Genomic DNA, 20,926 nt, shown 5'->3' on the forward strand with positions numbered 1-20,926 from the left:
TGGGAACAATGTTTCCATTCATTAATCTAAGGATCGGCAGTGGGAACGAGCGAGCGGAGGGCAGAGCAGTGGCACCATTTGAGAATGATCCCTGTTTAACAAAAACAGAGCTCATTCTCTAAAGACAAGTACGGATTGGCTCAGGGGACTTTTGTCTCCTGCCACCAACCCCCCCTGTCACCGGGACCATCGCAAATATGGGCTTTTGCACGCACGATTGCACGCACAGCCCAGCAGACTGCACGGACGTGAGTCTTGTGTCCCTGCGGCTGTAGCCGCAGCAGCGGCAGACAAGAGACTCACGCCCATGTTGCAATAATAGTTAACCAGAATGGAGTGGAAAAAAGGAAAAAAAAGATTTTTTTTTTTTAAAAAAGGAATTGTAGTCTTTGAGAAAATCAATGTTAAATATGCAAAGGTAAAATGGTTTTTGAATTCTGAAAAATGACAATTTAAAAAACATTTTTCCTTTGCATATTTAAAATAGATTTTCTCAAAACCTACATGGCCTTTTTTTAAAAATTCTATTTCCCACTATTCTCCTTAACATACATAGTATTTTTGGTGATGATAGCATGTATAGATGCTTTGCTATTAACCGCTAAAGTCGGCACAAAATTATCCAAAAATTACATGAAATTGGGAATTATGGTTCCTGAAGAAAAGTAATTACAAATTTTCCAGAAATTTCATATTACGATTTCACATTGAAATGACGAATTACATTGTGAAATTGTGATTATGCAGAATTTCTTCTCATTGCTATTTGTATCAAAATTCGCAATTACTATGCAAATCATAATGCTTAATTTTTGGCAAATGTATAATTATTAATTTTTGCACAACCGCAATTATGTTTTGTGATTATGTGTAATTTTTTTTAATTACAAAATTTGATTCTTTGGGAACAATTTTGGGGGGATTTTTTTTTCAAAAAGACTTTGGCCTTGTTTACCTCAAAGGCCCACCTTTAGGCTGCTCACACACTAAGATGTTACAGGCGCACGTTAGTGCAGCCTGTAACGCTCCCCAACGCACAGCAATGTAACACAAGTGGGCTGTTCACACAGCCCACGTTGCGTTACATGTAACGCTGCACGTTCTTAAAAAAGTGCAGCATGCTACGGCGTTAGAGCGGCTTAAAGAGACACTGAAGCGAAAAAAAAAATATGATATAATGAATTGGTTGTGTACTATGAATAATTACTAGAAGATTAGCAGCAAAGAAAATATTCTCATATTTTTATTTTCAGGTATATAGTGTTTTTTCTAACATTGCATCATTCTCTAATATGTGCAGATTACACAACATTCAGCATTCAAAATGATTATTTCAGAGAAGTCTGTGAACTAATGACCTCTCCTCTGGCAGAGAAAAAGAAAACAGTTGAGATAATAAAAGTCAGATAACAGCCCTCTCCACGACTTTGAAAGTCGTAGAGCTTAATGGCTTTTTTGCATAGATATAACAACTGGAGTTTCTTAACTCTTCCTGTACTAAAAACAATTAGACTAATGTGTCTGATCTTAATGTTTTATTTCTTAGCTGTACTACACATACAAATCATAATATCATAATTTTTTTTTTCGCTTCAGTGTCTCTTTAACCCCCCTGGCGGTATGAAAAATTCTGCCAGGGGGCAGCGCAGCAGTTTTTTTTATTTTTATTTTTTTTAAATCATGTAGCGAGCCCAGGGCTCGCTACATGATAGCCGCTGCTCAGCGGCATCCCCCTGCCATCTTCGATCGCCTTTGGCGATCTCCGATCAGCAAATCCCGTTCGAAGAACGGGATTTCCTGGAGGGCTTCCCCCGTCACCATGGCGACGGGGCGGGATGACGTCAGCGACGTCAGCGACGTCGGGAGGTCATTGGGAGTCCTGATCCACCCCTCGGCGCTGCCTGGCACTGATTGGCCAGGCAGCGCACGGGGTCTGGGGGGGGGCCGCGCGCCGCAACGAATAGCGGCGATCGGGCGCGGGGCGGCGGCGATCAGTGTGCTGGCGCAGCTAGCAAAGTGCTAGCTGCGTCCAGCAAAAAAAAATAATTATGTAAATCGGCCCAGCAGGGCCTGAGCGGCACCCTCTGGCGGCTTACCCCGTGTCACACACGGGGTTACCGCTAAGGAGGTTAAGCCGCGTTAGACTGTCTGCACATGTTGGGGAGGAGCGGAGAGCGGCCAGGCACATGGCTAATTAATATTCACTGCACGTTGTGACGTGCAGTGTTTACTTCCTGGAGCGGCCGCTCTGTGCGGTGATTGGCCAGCGGGATCACGTGATGCCGCATGCGCACAAGAGTACGCATCACGGACGCCAGAGTGAGCTGCACAACGCGGCTCACTCTGACGTCCACAACGAAGAGCACCAGGCGTCGTGTTGGGTGCACGTTATGCGACCTTAACGTGGCACCTAACGCAACGTCTTAGTGTGCAAGTAGCCTTAGGGATAAAGTTATATGGTGGCTGTCATCTTTGTTTTGGACTGAATTGTGGTGGAACTGAAACGACCTAATTTTTCTTTGGAAAAATACATTATATGTATTTCACCTCACACAGGTGATTTTGCAGTACTGCTGAACACAGGACTGACCGCAAAGATTGCCTTCCTAATGAACTTCATCAGCGCTCTGACAGCCTTTGCCGGACTATACATTGGCCTCTCGGTGTCCACCAACCCCGATGTCCAGATCTGGATATTTGCCGTCACTGCAGGAATGTTCCTTTATCTCTCTCTAGTAGAAATGGTAAGTGAGAGCGCTTCCCCTAAACCCCGGCAGCCCCAGCTAAATGGAAAAAGTTATGACTAATGTAGAATATGTCATTAATAGAAAAAAAACCTAAAAGATGGACAGATTTTGCAACTGCATGCCAGTTCTGTAGCAGATCTGTAGACAGTGGCTAAGCAATAGGGGGTGCAGAGGTAGCGACCGCACCCTCAACCACAGTATTAGCTCTTTATTTGTCCTGTGCTAATACTATTTATTTCTATAGATGCTTTGAATAGTAGTTATCATTAACACACAGTTTTCCATCCCCTTCTTGCACCTCTGATACTGTGGTTGTCCTTGGTGTGGTTTTGGTGTGCCGTATCAATTGTTATGTATAGACTATAGCCGTGATGGCTAACCTTGGCACTCCAGCTGTGACAAAACTACAAATCCCATCATGCCTCTGCCTCCCCGAGTTATGCTTAGAGCTGTCAGAGTATTGCAATGCCTCATGTGACTTGTAGTTCCACCACAGCTGGAGTGCCAAGGTTAGCCATCTCTGGACTATAGAGTGCTTGTAGGGGCCCCAATGTAAAACTTGCACTGGGGCCCACAGCTTCTTAGCTACGCCACTGTCTGTAAAGGTGCACGCTCATTCAAGGGTACTTGAAATGACGTGTGTGGGCCTATTTATACTTACCTCGGGCTTCCTCCAGCCCCATGAGGTGCTTGGAGTCCCTTGCCATCCTCTCTGGCCGCTCGTTTCTGTCTGAAATCCTTGCAATAATCTGGAGAGTCACAGCTACTGGTGCGCTTCTGCGCATGCATGGCCCATGCCACACGCGCGCCCCCACCGTGCTGCAGTGCTCAGCTTGGTGAAGGCTCCCAGCTGCGAGAGTGTAATGGGGGTGCACGCATGGTCAGCCTGATTACCGGGATGATTTCATAGAGAACAGAGCAGCAGAAAGGACAGCAAGGGACTCCAAGCACCTCATGGGACTGGAGGACACCATTTTAGGTTCTTTGTTTTCCCAATCCCCAAAGGGCAACAATTCTCCCATGTGTGTACTTAGCTTCAGGCCTCTTTTCCAAGGACTGTTGATAGGCAGTGAAATGCCTCTCAAACTCTTGAAACTACTCACTGCTGCCTGATAACTGTTCACTGCTGCCTGGTGACTGCTTGCTGAGCAGATAGTTCAACAGTCCGTGAAAAAGAGGCCTTAGTGCCATGGCACTAGTTGCAGCCAAGGAGGTGGAGAATGGCAGATTCCATATGAAGCTTGTCCCAGGGGTGCAGGCTCTACTAGAGCACATGTGTCAAACTCTGTCCCGCGGGCCAAATTTTTCCCGCAGCGCCCGAAAACTTGGCCCGCAATTGCTTTCCTAATTAACATTGATTTTGACCCGTGGCCATGCTCCCGGCTCCGCCCCCTCCCACTGTAAGTTTGCACTGCCCTCCCTCCTTTACTCCCTTGATCCACCTAACAGAGGGGACTCTTACTCCCTGGCCGCCACTTCATCACCTCCTGGAGTCGGCAGCCCGTCCAGCATGGAAGTCCGCTCCCCTGATCCTCTTCGCATGCCCGGCGCCATGGCATGCAGCAGTGACGTGAACATAGCAGAGCGGCTGCCCGGTAACATCGCATATACAGGAAGTACGCGCCTACTAGGTCGGAGCCACTCTGCTGTCTTCACATCACTGCTGCAAGCCATGGTGCCGGGCATGCAAAGAGGATCAGGGGAGCGGATTTCCATGCAGGACGGGCCGCCGACTCCAGAAGGTAATGGAGCGACGGCCAGGGAGAAAGGGGCTGCAGGCTGGCTAACTACTGGAGGCACCTACCTAGCTAATCTATACTGGAGGCACCTACCTAGCTAATCTATACTAGAGGCACCTACCTAGCTAATCTATATTGGGGACTCCTACCTAGCTAACCTATATTGGGTGCACCTATGCCTGACTAACCAATACTGGGGGCACCTACCTTGCTAACCTATACTGGGGGCACCTACCTAGCTAACCTATACTGGGGCCCTTACCTAGCTAACCTATACTGGGTGCACCTATGCCTGTCTACCTATACTGGGGCACCTACCTGGCTAACCTATACATTGGGCACCTATGCCTGGCTAACCTATACTGGAGGCACCAGTGCTTGGCTATGTATACTAAAGACACCTATTCTTGGCTACCTATACTGGGAGCACCTATACCTGGCTTTCTATACAGGGTCAGATATACCTGGCTACCTACCTATACTGAGGGTAGTTTTTTTTTTTTTTGTCCCACCGCAGCTATAGCATGCAGCACAAATTGTCAGTGTTGTGCAATCAATCCAAATAGGGGAGGGGGGTGTAAATATGACTGTTGGCCCTCGACCTGGTCGAACTTTTTCATTTCGGCCCTCCATCTATTTGAGTTTGACACCCCTGTTTATTTTTATTTATTTATTTTTTGTATTTATAAAGCGCCAACATATTACGCAGCGCTGTACTAGAGATAAGCAGAATGCAGCAGTGTAGCCACAGGGGGTGCACAGTACATTGTGATGCAAATACTTGCAGTTTGCATGTAATCAAAATCAGGAAGTTAATTTAGTAGTTTAAGTTACAAACTGCATACAATGTTCATTATGTTATTTGCATCTCATGGACCATCCTTAACCTGCTGGGCGGTCTGGACGAGCTCAGCTCGTCCAGTACCGCCGGAGCCTGCCGCTCAGGCCCTGCTGGGCCGATTTGGCTCAAATAAAGTGCAGCACACGCAGCCGGCACTTTGCCAGCCGCGTGTGCTGCCTGATCGCCGCCGCTCTGCGGCGATTCGCCGCGAGCAGCGGCGAAAGAGGGTCCCCCCAGCCGCCTGAGCCCAGCGTAGCCGGAACAAAAAGTTCCGGCCAGCGCTAAGGGCTGGATCGGAGGCGGCTGACGTCAGGACGTCGGCTGACGTCGATGACGTCACTCCGCTCGTCGCTATGGCGACGATATAAGCAAAACAAGGAAGGCCGCTCATTGCGGCCTTCCTTGTTTATTCTGGGCGCCGGAGGCGATCGGAAGAACGCCTCCGGAGCGCCCTCTAGTGGGCTTTCATGCAGCCAACTTTCAGTTGGCTGCATGAAATATTTTTTTTTTTATTCAAAAAAAACCCTCCCGCAGCCTGCCTGGCGATCTTAATAGAACGCCAGGCAGGTTAAGGCTCATACACACATCAGACTATAGTCTTTGGAAAATGAAAGATCACAGACCAATCTTACCACCCTTCATGTAGTATGAGAGCCATAACTTCACAGTCTATTCTATGGAGCTGAACTCCACATCAGAAAAAAATCCTTGCAAGATGCTGCACACACAGATGCTGTACAGACACAAAAGATCAGTATCTGTAAAAGATCTGTTCCTGCCAAAAATCCATTCCTGCAAATTGCAATGATAGTCTATGAGATCTGAAGATCATCATACACACATGATTTAACTGACATTCATCTGCAGATCAAGCAATCATCCTCAGATCTGAAAATCCATCCTGGTGGATCTGATCTGCAGATGAATGTCAGTTAAATCATGTGTGTATGATGATCTGCAGATCTCATAGACTATCATTGCAATTTGCAGGAATGGATTTTTGGCAGGAACAGATCTTTTGCAGATACTGATCTTTTGTGTCTGTACAGCATCTGTGTGTGCAGCATCTTGCAAAGATTTTTTTCTGATGTGGAGTTCAGCTCCATAGAATAGACTGTGTAGAGTATGGCTCTCATACTACATGAAGGGTGGTAAGATTGGTCTGTGATCTTTCATTTTCCAAAGACTATAGTCTGATGTGTGTATGAGCCTTTATTTCAGGTACACTGAAAAGAAGCCATCAGAGACCTTCTTAGGGCTGGTGCACACTAGAGCGGTTTTAAAACGCTTGCAGGGGGAAAACCGCTTCGCTAATGAAAGTGAATGGGCTGGGGCACACCAGAGCGGGTTGTTTTTTCCACAAACGCAAACTTGGCATTTCTGCCTCAATGTTAAAGTATAGGAAAGTGGAAAACCGCTCTGTAAAACGCTAGATCAGATCGGTTTTCCAGGTGTTTTTGTTACAGAAGCTGTTCGGTAACATCTTTACTGTAACAATATTTGTAATCTGCTACACAAAAACACTCCAGAAAACGCTAGGCATGTTTAGAAAACATGCCTTGAATCACTCTGAAATCTGCTTCAAAAACCTCTAGTGTTTTGCAGATCTGCTAGAGGTTGTTGGTGTGCACTGGCCCTTAAATATATTTCATGATTACACAAACTGGTTGCAAACATTCATAAAGCCATATCTTCTCTGCAAAATTGATTTTGCATAGAAACGCAGATTATGTCTAATGCCCGGCTCATAGCAGGATTATATTGTAGAAAAAAACCCTTGTATACAATTTGTATGGTATTTAAGCAAATTGTAATGATATTCCGCTTTTGCTGATAAAGAAGTAATCCCCTCAGTTCAGATCTGTACATTAAAGCGGAATATAACCCTGCATTTCAACTTTGCTCTAAAACATTATTTACAGTATATTATATGCAACCAGCATTTTTTTTTTTTACTAGACCAGCATTGGAAGGGTTACACAGGGCTTAAGGGCCCGTTTCCACTATAGCGTTGCGGAATCGCCGGCGCATCACCGCAGGCAAATCGCATGCGGGTGCGATTCCGCATACGTTTTTTGCCGCGATTTCGCATGCGATTTCGCATAGGTAAGGCTGTATGCGAAATTAACCATGTCACTGCCTGTGTAAATTAACATTAATACCTATGCGAAATCGCGGCAAAAAACGCATGGGGAAAACGCATGCGATTTCCCTATTAATGCGATTCGCCTGCATTCCACACGCAGGCGAATTCTGAGGGCCCTACCCTGCAGATTTTTCCTGCACAGAAAAACGTGCGGGGAAACGCACAAGTGGAAACAGTCCCATCCACTTGTACTGACTGTGCGAATCCGCATGCGGGCAACGCATGCGGATTCGCGATAGTGGAAACGGGCCCTTAAAGTTCCTGGAGATTTCTGCAGACGCATCCGAAGCTGAAATAGATACTGTACATTTTGTTTACATAAATGTATCTAAAGGTGCGTACACACATGCGACTATAGTCATTTGTAACGATCGTTCCCCGATCTTTACCAACGACGATCGTTACAAAAAAGGAACCACCGACTATTAAGGCAAACGACGAACGAGCCAAATCGCTACAAAAGAAAGTTCTGTCTCGGCGGATTTTAACCAACGACGATCGTTTGCTAAAGTAGTACATCGTTGGAAACGGTCGTTCGTACTAGGCTTGACATGCGCATTTCACTATTTCTCCGTGAAACTTCTCATTTTTATGCGCAGGCGCAATAGTTGCTTTACGTGATGTAACGTTCGTTCTAACGATCAGATCGTTACACACCTTTTAAAACTAACTTTACTTAGGTCGTTCTTTCATCAATTAAAAGTTCGTTCGTCGTTCTCAACGAACGATCGTTGTCGCATGTGTGTACGTAGCATTAGTGTTGAATGTGACTCACTCTCTGACTGAGAAGGAGCTTGGAGGACAGCCAAAGAGTGTGTAACATTTATCAATAGATACATTCAACTAAATAGAATGTATCTATCTGAACTTCTGCATATCTCTCCACGGAACTTTAATCCTCTGTGTTTAATCCTTCCAATGCTGGTCTAGTAAAAAAAAATGCTTTTTGCATATAATATGCTGTAAATAATATTTTAGAGCAAAGTTGAAATGCAGGGTTATATTCCGCTTTAAGGAATATCTGCAAACACTGCTTTTGATTTCTTACATCGACGTTGAAAAACAAACATCATTTGTACGCCCAGCTACTACATACTTATCCATGCGAATTCTGCATGCGATTTCCCGTGTTTGTCCGCTTGTCTGATTCTGAGTTTCGCTTTGCTATTAACCGCTAAAGTCGGCAGGTTTTTAATCACAAATTAAGACTCGTGACTCATGACTACATGTAGTTATTCGACTCAAAACCGCAATCGAGTCAGATATCCGATTCTATTGAATTTGACTCTGCTCACTTACGAATTGTAAGTGGGCAGAGTCAAATTCATGATCACTTGAATACGTGATTGGTGTTATCCAATCACCCCTGATGAGAACCCCAAAATCAAAATCTCCGACCATTTAGGCCCCATTCCCACTAGAGCGTTTTGCCGCGATTTCGGCAAACTGCTCAAACGCTAGCGCTTTTTAAGAGTGCTAGCGTAATGAAACCCTATGGGCCCGTTCTTACTTGGCTGATTTGCGCTAATCGCCGCAAATCGCCCAAAAACGTGAAACGTAAACGTGTAGCCTGCACCATTTTCAGCCTATTTCCCAGTGATCGCGTTTCAGTGCTATAGAAGCGCTAAACGCGATTGCGGCAAAATCGCTGTACTGTTCAGTGATTTTTCCGCATGAAATCACGGAAAAATCATTCCAGCAAAACGCCGGAAAAAAAAATCGCCGGCGTTTTGCGTTTCTAAGTGTGAATGGGGCCTAAAGGCCTCTTTTCAATGGACTGTTGAACGGCGTGCTCAGCAAGCAGTTACCAACTTACCAGGCAGCAGTGAGCAGATACCAGGCAGCAACAAGCAGTTACCAGACAGCAGTGAGCAGTTGTAAGAGTTTGAGAGGCATTTCAGTGCTTATGAACTACCCGTGGAAAAGAGGCCTAAGGCGTCTTTTCCAAGGACTGTTGCATGGGCGTAACAATAGGGGCTGATGCCCATGCGCCCGTGGGACCCGCTCAGGGCCGTTTTACGGGGCTGGAGGAGTTACAGCATGAGGGGAAAGCTATGGCCACACTCGGCAGGGAGGGTGGATGGTCCCCCCCCCCTCCCTCACCTCGGGCTCTCCCCTCTGCGCTCCCCTCCAACTTTAATAACCATATGTGTGCAGCGGCGGGCAGCGGCAGCTACATACCTTCCATGCGCTCCAGCGTGGACGCTTCTCTCTCTAGCCTCTGATGCAACTTCCTCTATAAACAGGAAGTCGCGTCAGACACTAGACAGAGAAGCATCCGAGCTGGAGCGCACGGAAGGTATGTAGCTGCCGCTGCCCGCCGCTGCACACATATGGTTATTGAAGCTGGAGGGGAGCGCAGAGGGGAGAGCCCGAGGTGAGGGGGGGGGGACCGTCCCCCCCCTCCCCGCCGAGTGTGGCCATAGCTTTCCCCTCGTGCTGCAACCCATCCAGCCCCCCAAAACGGCCCTGAGCATGTCCGGGGGAAGGGGGGTAGGGGGCCCGCTTAAAATTTCTTCCGGGGGTCCCGATGGGTCTTAGTTACGCCCCTGGACTGTTATTTTCAGTTTTACAGCTTTTTTTTTTTTTTTATAACATTGCAATATTCTCTAATATTTGCAATTTACACCCTACTCAGCATTCTAAATGTTTTTACAGAACAGGCAACTTTTGACCTGTCCTGAACTGTTCTCTGCAAAAGAAAAAAACAATACAGTTGAGATAAAAACCATCGGAAGTCAGAGTCGTAGAGCTCAATGGCTCTTTGCATAGATAACAACTGGAGTTTCTTAACTCTTCCTGTACTGGAAACAAATATTAGACTTATGTCTCTGCTCCTAATGCTTTATTTCTTAGCTGTACTACACAACCAATTCATTATATCATATTTTTTTTCACTTCAGTGTCTCTTTAAATTTGCATAATTCTGCATGAGTGATTTGCATCTTGCTTATCATCCCCAATGACAAATGTTATGATACTTTTAAGCAAGTACATGCAGCTTGAGGACCAATCAAATGAATTTTTAAGGCCTCTTTTCCACGAACTGTTTACAGGCAGTGAAATGCCTCTCAAACTCTCACAACTGCTTGCTGCTGCCTGGTAACTGCTTGCTGCTGCCTGGTAACTGCTTGCTGCTGCCTGGCAACTGCTTGCTGAGCACACAGCTCAACAGTTCGTGGAAAAGAGGCCTAAGGTACATAATGTGCAATAAAGGGGCACTACAGCGAAAAACTGTAACATTTAAAATATGTGCAAACATATACAAATAAGAAGTACATTTTTTCCCAGAGTAAAATGATCCAAGGAGTTCTGGGTCACCATGAGCTTGCTGGTTAGTCTGTACCTCTCGGTTTACAAGCCCTACTCCATAGAGCCAAATTAATCCATGCCATGCACTGATGAGGATCAAACAATCCGAAACAGTCTGTATGCATGTTGGATTATTATGGCTCTGTACAATTTAACAAGCTGACACATCATTGCATTCCAGCGGTTCTGGAGGTGTGTTTAGCTTCTAAGGGTACAATGGTTAATTTGCATATATTCAGCAGTGGTGCTCTGGGAGACATCTCGAGCTCACTCCAACCTGAATTATCGCAAATTCTTTCTGTTTTAGGAAAGCAAATTTTTGTTTTTCTTAACATCTTAGTAAGGGGGCTTTTAGGACCATTGTAGCTCCTCACACACTCCAATGAGTTCTGGGTCACCATGAGCTTGCTGGTTAGTCTGTACCTCTCGGTTTACAAGCCCTACTCCATAGAGCCAAATTAATCCATGCCATGCACTGATGAGGATCAAACAATCCGAAACAGTCTGTATGCATGTTGGATTATTATGGCTCTGTACAATTTAACAAGCTGACACATCATTGCATTCCAGCGGTTCTGGAGGTGTGTTTAGCTTCTAAGGGTACAATGGTTAATTTGCATATATTCAGCAGTGGTGCTCTGGGAGACATCTCGAGCTCACTCCAACCTGAATTATCGCAAATTCTTTCTGTTTTAGGAAAGCAAATTTTTTTTTTCTTAAAATGATCCATAAATTACTTCTTAATTCTCCTATGTTGCTGTCACAGTAGGTAGTAGAAATCTGACAGAAGTGACAGTAGCCAACTTCGCTACGCTGGAACTACGCGTCGTTCTACGCAAACTATGGTTTTCGAAATCAGAAGCTTCGCTACATTTACATTGCGTAGACTATGCGTTAAAATACAGAAGCTTTCGCGTAGTGCGAAGCGTAGTGAATGCGGACGCTTATGCGGAAAAATTTCAGCAATAATCCGCGAAATATGCGCATGGGTGAACTAATGTATGCGTCCATTCCACCTTCCAATGCAGAATTGTATACGTGTAGAAGGGCAATAATATTTCTGTGCATGCGCAATGATCCACATAGACGCAATTACCGCACGAGTAGTTGACTTCGCAATACATACGTCAACTACGCGTAGCAGGCGAAGCTTCGAATAGCGGTACTACGACTACGCGGAAATACGTACGCGATGTTTTTAAACTTCGTCTATGAAGATGCATAGTTGCGGACTACGACGCGTAGATTCGCACTGGCGTAGTTTACGAGCAATCCTGATTTCCGACATGTCCGATCTCTGAAGTGAATGGAAAAAGATAAGAAAAATGAGCAAAAGACAAGACAATTGAGCAAAAAATGGAGCGGCAAAATCGATAAGGGGGGAGAATCTAGCGGAAAAAACGAACGGTGTATGCCTACCATAAGGCCGGATCCACACTATGCTTTTCTGAGCGCTTTGTGATTGATTAGTAGAGATGGCTAGAGCTACAGATTTTGGGTTCGCAAACTTCTGCAAAAGTTTGTGAACTGCAATAGACTTCAATGGGCAGGCAAACTTGAAAAACTACAAATACTGTTTCTGGCCACAAAAATTATGGAAAAGATGTTTCAAGGGGTCTAACGCCTGGAGGGGGGCATGGCGGAGTGGGATACACGCCAAAAGTCCCGGGGAAAATTACGGATTTGACGCAGAGCAGGGTTATAATCCCTAAAGGGCAGAAATCACATTGCAATGCTAAACTGGAGGCATCAAGTGCTTGAAAACATTTTGCATGTGTAGACATGGATCAGGGAGTGTAAGGGCCCGTTTCCACTCTCGCGGAAACGGCTGCGAATCCGCAGAGTTTCCCCGCAGGCAAATCGCGCGGGGAAACTCTGCCATAGGGGATAACGGCGCCGCCGGCCGAATCGCTTGCAGTAGCGATTCGGCCGGAAACCCCCACAGAATTCGCGGCGGAGGCTGCGATTCCCATAGCCGTGCATGGCACGGCTGATGGGAATCGCCTGCGATCCCGCCCACCCGCTCAGTGCCGGCGTGCGTCTACGAGACGCACGCCGCACTAGTGGAAACGAGCCCTTAGTAGTGTACTGCTTCACACTGACAGACTAAACTCACTGTGTAACGCACCGCAAACAGCTGTTTGTGTAGTGATGGCCGTGCTGGACTGGTGCGCACCATGGCAAGAGTGCAGGTGATGGCGGTTTTCAAGCCCATATGGTCGCCGGGCTGACGTAGCTCAATGACAGAACAACAGTGACTGTCCAGCTGATCGAATTTGGTCTGTCCACAATGAAGCAACGACCTTATTATCTTGGGTGTGCCCCCCAACACACTCATATAGGTCATTGTTTCATTGTGATACGCAAGCCCCTTCACCATGGCAAGGTAACAATCACGAAGGGGAATGGGCACATGTGCATGCCTTTTGTTTTGTTGTTGCAGCTGCAGTGCAGCCAGAAAAATTAGGCAGGCATGTACACGCACCAGAAAAATTATTATTCTTTTTGTTAGCGGCCACTGCTAGCAGCGCCCTTAAACATTCAGGAATCCGCCTGGAGTCCTGGACCCAGTTGGTGGTGGCGGAGAAGGCAAGCGGCCTGCAGGCAGAGATGCTGTGTGGGGACCGACTTAGTCTTCTATTTTTACTGCGATTTTAATGAATGTGAATAGGAGAAGTTTTTCAAAAGCGCTCAGAAAACGCTAATCAATCAAAAAGCGTTCAGAAACGTGCTTATAGGCCTGGTGCACACCAAAAACCGCTAGCAGATCCGCAAAATACTAGCAGATTTTGAAACGCTTTTTCTTCTTTTTCTGTAGCGTTTCAGCTAGCGTTTTGCGGTTTTGTGTAGCGGTTTTGGTGTAGTACATGTCATATATTGTTACAGTGAAGCTGTTACTGAACAGCTTCTGTAACAAAAACGCCGGCAAAACCACTCTGAACAGGCGTTTTTCAGAGCGGTTTGCGTTTTTCCTATACTTAACATTGAGGCAGAAACGCATCCGCAATCCAAAAAATGCCTCACCCCGGGAGTATGCGTTTCAGCAAAACGCCTCCCGCTCTGGTGTGCACCAGCCCATTGAAATACATTACCCAAGCGTATCCGCAGCCGCAAGCGGATCGCAAAATGCAGCCGAACCACTCTGGTGGTGTTTGTTTTTTTGCTCGATTCTCAGCTTGATCAATTTCGCTGCTCGATTCTCCGCTTAAATTCTCTTATTTACTGCTCGTTTTTCTTATCTTTTTCCATTCACTTCTATCAGGATTCGAGCAGCAAAACCAACGAACGGGAGATCGGACATGTCGGAAATTATCTATCTAACCATCTAATCACCTCAAAAACGTGTATTCCAAGCATTATACTTTGTATAACAACGCAAGTCCAGCGATTGCGCTTCCATAAAACTATTTACACTAGTGGAAAAAGAGCACATGGATTTACATGTTAGTCGCGGTGCCATTGCTAACCACAGAACGCAAGCGATCCGAAAATGAGATTGCAAAACAGTGAGTGGAAAAGGGCCCTTATGAAAAGAAGGGAGAGGGAGGAACGGTGGAGGTGGCTATTTATATTTATATAATTATTTGGAAAGGTGAAATACTATATTTGCAAAGAGTGCTTTTGCTGGAGGGATACATCAATGTTACTGTATCAACAGGGCCGGATTTGTACTTTTCACCGCCCAAGGCCAACTATACCGTCTGTTTGGTTGTTATCTCTGTGTGCCCCAATGAGAATTCTACTTACTTTCCCTCATTGGATGTCAGTTGTCACAGATGACTATTTTAGTAATATGCGTATAGATTATAAATTATGTTTTCCTTAAGAACTTTTATGTTATGTTTGTTATCTCATTAATGATGGAACCATTGTGTCACCATGAGAGCTAGGCTGAAGTGTACCTGCAGGATAGAGCTTACAGGTCTTGCAGGGACGACACAAGTACAGGACAGAGAGTTTGAAGGTTAAATCTGTTCTTGTAGATATGGATGGCTGCATAGAATAGCTTTACTGCCCCTCACTGAGCCGCCCCTAAATTTCTGGTGCCCTAGGCCATGGCCTATGTGGCCTTGCCAGAAATCCAGCCCTGTGTATCAATACTGCGATTCATATCTGTCTCTTTTTGTTTTTCAGCTGCCTGAAATGACTCATATCCAGGCCCAGCGTCCATGGCTGATGTTCTTCCTGCAGAATCTCGGCCTGCTGCTCGGATGGCTTTGTCTGCTGCTGTTAGCAATTTATGAACATAAAATTAAACTATAATGTGATCTGCCTTAGCCAAGGACCTGCTGTTATTTTTATTATGAACCAATTTTTTTTTCCTTCTAGATTCAGTTATATTTTTAGCTGTCCTTTTTTGTTTTCAGATCCCAGAATACGTTATAGGGAAAGGAGGAAGCCCTTCCTATTGAGTTCATGTACAGTTTTTTTTTTTTAGAAGTTAGCCTGCGAACGAACTGCTGTGTATGGATATTGTTTTATGTTTCTGTACATTGCAGAGGTATAACTTGGAATTTTTGGCATATTGGCTCGACAACCTCAAATGCTAAAAAACAGGCCATACCCCATTTTATTATGGTATGGAATTGGTTCCTTTGGGACCCCGACCCTTCTACGTGATGTATTTTCCCCCAAAAAATGGCATTTCTTGAAAAATAATAAAATCAATTAAAAATAATATAAATGTAATAATTTGATTGACTTCTTAATATCGGTGCTTAAAGTGTACCTGAGACAGCCATCAGGGATGTATTTATACTTACCTGGGGCTTCCTCCAGCTCCATGAGGTTCTTGGGCACCCTCGCGGTTCACTTGTTATCCCTCCCGGTAAGCTGGCCAGTCGTGCGCTTCTGCGCATGAGCGGTCCTGCCACATTTGTGTTCCAGCCACGCACATGTACTTAGTAACATTCTGAGAATGCTCCTGACTGTGGGAGCATGACACAGGGTGTGCGCACGGCCAAGCCACGCATGCGCAGAAGAGCACGCCACGGCAAGATTACCCAGGGGGGATAGCAAGTGAACCGAGCGGCTGGAAAGGACAGCAAGAGAGCCCAAGAACCTCATGGGGCTGGAGGAAGCCCAAGGTAAGTATAAATACACCCCTTGAGGACCATCTCAGGTTCTATTTAAAGTGCTGGTATATACATACTGAAGTGTGTTTAAAATTGTGTAAAACTAGGCCCCAAGTAATGCCACAATCTGTGACTGTGTGTGTCATTGAGACATTTATTCTAATAAAGTCTGCTTGTTTTGGATTTATTTTTTTTTAAAAAAAAAATAGTCTTGTGTGAAAGCTGCATGACCTGAGTAGAAACCTCTTAAAGGACCCACTTAAACCTTTTGGGCAGGAATGGGCGCAAATTCGGCTTTGGGCGAGTCCGGATAGGTCTATCCGGATCTCACCGAGTAATGCTGCACGGTGCGGGCGGGGGGGGGGGGGGGGGGAGTCAAGCTTACCTGTCTGATGTCTTCTTTGGTCGTCCTTAACTATCTGGACTCACCCAAAGCCGAATTTGCGCCCATGCCTGCTTTTGGGTTTAAACAGCCACAGCTGTCATTTATTTATTGTATTTATAAAGCGCCAATATATTACGCAGCGCAGTGTTATTGACAAAACACATATTTGTTCAAAACATAACATACAAACTTTTATAAACTGAAATATATACAGAGTGGTAACAAAAAACAGTTAGAACAAAATCATCATACAATACAAGTCGCTGACAAAGGCCGCCCAGGGCCGAACCAAGGCAGAGGCGAGAGAAGCTCCATCCTCAGTATAGGAGGGGTCCCGCAACTCACTCAGCTATCATTTACTTATTGTGCTTGAAGTAGAGAGAAATAAGAATACGGGATACATGGCAGTGACTGCAAGCCAGATAACTAAAGATTAAGGTGCTGGAGGGGGGGGGGGGGGGGGGCTCTGGGGTGCCTCTTAGTCAAATTGCAATCAGTGTGTGACAGCTGGGGTTGGAGGGATGGAGGGGCGCACTTTGGTGTCTCAGCCTTGGGTGCTGGAGGACCTTTTCCCAGCTCTGAGGCCGCCCATTTTTTATAAGCCACAGCAAACCACCGTACCAGCCACCAGCCGGCAGCATCAACTTAAATGAGCTCAGCAGGGAAAAACTTTGTAGACTTGGTAACTTAACCCTTTAACTGCCAAGCACATAGTAGGTATGTTTTGGCAGGCAAATGCTTTAAAGAGGAACTCCAGTGAAAATAATGTAATAAAAAAAGTGCTTCATTTTTACAATAATTATCTATAAATGATTTAGTCAGTGTTTGCCCATTGTAAAATATTTTAAATCCCTGGTTTATATTCTGACATTTATCACATGGTGACATTTTTACTGCTGGCAAGTGATGTAGCTGCTGCTTGCTGTTTTGGCAGTTGGAAACAGCTGTAAACAGCTATTTCCCACAATGCAACAAGGTTCACAGACAGGAAACTGCCAAGAGAACGTACTCAGAATTTCTTTGTGGGAGGGGTTTCACCACAATATCAGCCATACAGCGCCCCCTGATGGTCTGTTTGTGAAAAGGAATAGAGTTCTCATGTAAAAGGGGGTATCAGCTACTGATTGGGATAAAGTTCAATTCTTGGTCGGAGTTTCTCTTTAACTGCCAACAATGTACCTAGTATGTTATTTGGCAGTTTGTCCCCCAGGAAGCAGCAGGGAGGGGTTCTGACATCATTCCTCCCTCCACATGGGCCCCCCTCCTCTGCATCCCTGCAGTGCTGGAGTAGCATTCGGAGTGTAATTACTCACCTGATCGCTGGCTTTATGCTGTGTCCCCGCCAGCAGCCGCCTCCTCTCTGCTTCCTGTATGATGCGTGATTACTACGGGTCATACAGAGATTGGAAGAGGAGAGAGGAGCCTGCTGCCGGAGGGGAAATCACATGAAGCTATCAATCGGGTGAGTAATTACACATCGCACCACTGTGCTCCAGCTCTGCCGGGGGGGCCACAGGAGGGGGCCTATGTGGAGAGGGGGAATATGATGTTGCCCCCCCTCCCCGCAGTGGCACCTATATCTGGCTACCTATACTGGCTGCACCTATACCTGCTACCTATACTGGGGCACCTATACCTGGCTACCTATACTGGCTGCACCTATATCTAGCTACCTGTACTGGTGGCACCTATATCTGGCTACCTATACTAGCTGCACCTATACCTGCTACCTATACTGGGGCACCTATACCTGCTACCTATACTGGGGCACCTATACCTGCTACCTATACTGGGGCACCTATACCTGGCTACCTATACTGGCTGCACCTATACCTGGCTACCTATACTGGCTGCACCTATACCTGGCTACATGTATTGGCAGCACCTATACCTGGCTACCTATACTAGCAGCACCTATACCTGGCTACCTGTACTGGTAGAACCTATTCTAGGACAGAAAAGTGGGATACAATATATATCTGGCATCGTTGGATTCACCAGAGTCAGGGCTTTTACAAACACTAACATTTTTGTCAGTAAATGTAATTCTTCTTTGGAAAAAAAAAAAAAAAACAGAAAATATTTTATTTATTATTTCACCTTTTTTAAAAGGAAATAAATGTGGCAGCCTCCATATTCTTTTCATTTCAGTTGCAATTTAAAGTATGGGTTACTGGAGGTGCCTGGAGTTCTCTGAAATTATATTAGTTAATCAGGCCTCAAAAGTTTCTTTGTCTTAAAAAAAAAAAAAAAAAATCTAGGATGGTGTGCATGTAATAAAACACGAAAAAAATCTCGCTTCCGATTCCTGCATCGGACTAAAATTACAGAACTCTTTAACTCTGCTAAAGTTTCCGCATTTTTCCCAGTGCTGGTTTGCTGACTCACTTGTCACATGATGCCCGGTGGAGATGCCTTAGTACATCAGGCTCTGATTCTTTACATCAAAGAGTAACGAACAAAAGTAATTTTAGCAAGGCTGCATACGTGGCGACCTTTCAGGGATATTTTACCACATATTTTTTAAGAAGGCAAACATCTGTTCACCAGAAAAATGCTGTTATTTCCGTAGACAGAAGGGCTGCTTACACATTATCAGATTCATAACAGTGGCGGACTAAGTAGAAACTTGAATATGATCTCCAATCATATAAGGTTGTCCTCTCTGACTCTCCCGACCTCTCACCGAGACCCTCTTTTTTGCAATCACCCCCCCCCCCCCTCGCGTGGGAGCGCGACTGCAAGATCAAATCTAACAAGCAAAACGCTCAAGTGTGAATGATATCCTGATCAATCTCGGTATTCTCTTTGCCTCTGTAAGGGCTTGTCCACACTAACAGCGTTTTCACTTTTTTTTTTTTAAGAACTGGCAATTTTCAAAAATTGCTATAAAAATGCTTCTGCAATGATGCTCTGAGTGTTCTCACATGAGCGGTGATCTTTCTTTCCAATCGCAAACACGGCTCCAGCACCATTTCCTGAGTGTTTGCGCTTCAATACAAAGTATAGGGAAATTGCAAAAAGAGCTTGAAAAAGTGCTTTGAGAAGCCATTTGCCCAACGCTTTCAGGAATAAATACATTGTATTTATTCAGTTCTAAGTCAAAGAGTTCACTTCCTGAGTATCGTTAGGAAGAAAAAAGAAAAATCGCTGGACAAAAGCATTTAGAAAAGCGCTTATAAGAGCACTTAAAGCGCAAATCGTTCTGAAAGCAAAGGGAAAATTGCTTTCAAAAGCGCGCCGCTCACAAAAGCGCTTAGCACTTGCGATTGCACTAGCGATTTATAATGTGAACTAGGTCTGAGACAGGCATTGTTGGTTTTCTATGCATCTGCTTCCTTTGTTACTCTTTATGAAAGCTGGCAAAATTATCCAAAAGAGTTACAGAAAAAACAGACAGAGAACGTTACTAAATTAGGTGGCAGCTACGCATGTTTATTGCAGTTACTGTGAGATGGAGCAGCACAGCTTAATAACACAAATACTGTTAGATGGTACAGCGTAATAGTCCACACTGGTAGTGCTCCTAAGTAATTAGAACGTTTTGTACCTGACAAAAAAACTGATGTATTCAGTGATACAGATGCAGGCTGGGCTGTTACAATGTTCCTGAGCTGTGTGCTTGTCAGTCTCACATAGATATTGTACTGCACTCGCTTTTTAAAGTCTTAGTTTTGCCTTCAATTTTCTAATGCTTGTGCCATAAGTTTTTAAGAATTAGCAATGCGCAATCTCGCTAATATTATAAATGGGTTTGGATGTTTGTTAGGGCCCATTCACACTTGAGCGTTTTGCCGGCAAAACGCTCAAACGCTAGCACTTCTTAAAGAGCTAGTGTAATTAAACCCTATTGTTACTGTGCAGGGGCGGAGCGTACATGTGCCTGTGCAGTCCAGCAGCCTTTGCACACATAGGGGAGCGCAGCCACAAGCAATATTCAACATTGAATTGGGCTCCCAGGCAGGTATCTAACTTTTTTTTTTTAAGCGAGTTCTAAACACTTACTGCGTACCCAGTTTCCCAGAATGCCTCCTAGTCCTAACTACCATCTTCTTACATGTGAAACAGTGAGAGGGAGAAGTTTCCAGCATTTCCAGACATCACCTTAGAATTTCTAAATTCAACCTTTGCTTACACTAGAAACGATTAAAGAGATGACAGATGTTCACAGCTATTACAAAAGTAATGTGATCTCTTACAGCTGTGTCAGATCAGGAATCTCAGCAGCCTCAGCAGAGCAGCTACTTTGTAAACCCAGGATGTTAAGGCCCGGTTCACATTTGCGGTTTTTACCAAAAACGGACCAGATGTCCAGATCCGTTCCGTCCGGATCCGGTCCGGATGCATCACGTTGCAATCTGGATCCGGTCAGTTTGCATCCGGATTTTCATCCGTTACGGATCCGGTTGCTATACGGATCCGTTTTGTAAAGAGATAAGACTATATAAATTCTTGGGGTCTGGGAGGTCTGCAGAAACCCTGGAGTCATTGTTGGAGACAGCCTGACGTGTGGAGAGCATCCTTGGATAGAGAGACTGCAGTTTGGACCATGGATCCAGTGTATTTTTAGTCATTTTACCTGGGAATTGTCTCCTTTTTAATTTTTACCTACTACTATGTGGGAAGGAAGCGTGCTCCTCGCAGGAGATGGTGGGTGCACCCTCTACTCATGAGAAGGCAA

The 20,926-nt window shown here is 45.2% G+C and overlaps 1 protein-coding gene across 1 annotated transcript in view; it reads left to right on the plus strand.

Annotated features, from left to right (window-relative positions):
- SLC39A12 (solute carrier family 39 member 12) overlaps positions 1–16,043 on the plus strand; it is a 58,496-nt gene extending 42,453 nt beyond the window's left edge. Inside the window, exons 11-12 of the mRNA XM_068235574.1 lie at positions 2,557–2,744; positions 14,920–16,043. Coding sequence (XP_068091675.1) covers positions 2,557–2,744; positions 14,920–15,048 — 317 coding nt within the window. The 3' untranslated portion in view covers positions 15,049–16,043. The remainder of the gene's footprint in view (positions 1–2,556; positions 2,745–14,919) is intronic.
- The last annotated feature ends 4,883 nt before the right edge of the window (positions 16,044–20,926 follow it).

The sequence above is a fragment of the Hyperolius riggenbachi genome, chromosome 5 (assembly GCF_040937935.1).
Source record: "Hyperolius riggenbachi isolate aHypRig1 chromosome 5, aHypRig1.pri, whole genome shotgun sequence".
NCBI lineage: Eukaryota > Metazoa > Chordata > Amphibia > Anura > Hyperoliidae > Hyperolius > Hyperolius riggenbachi.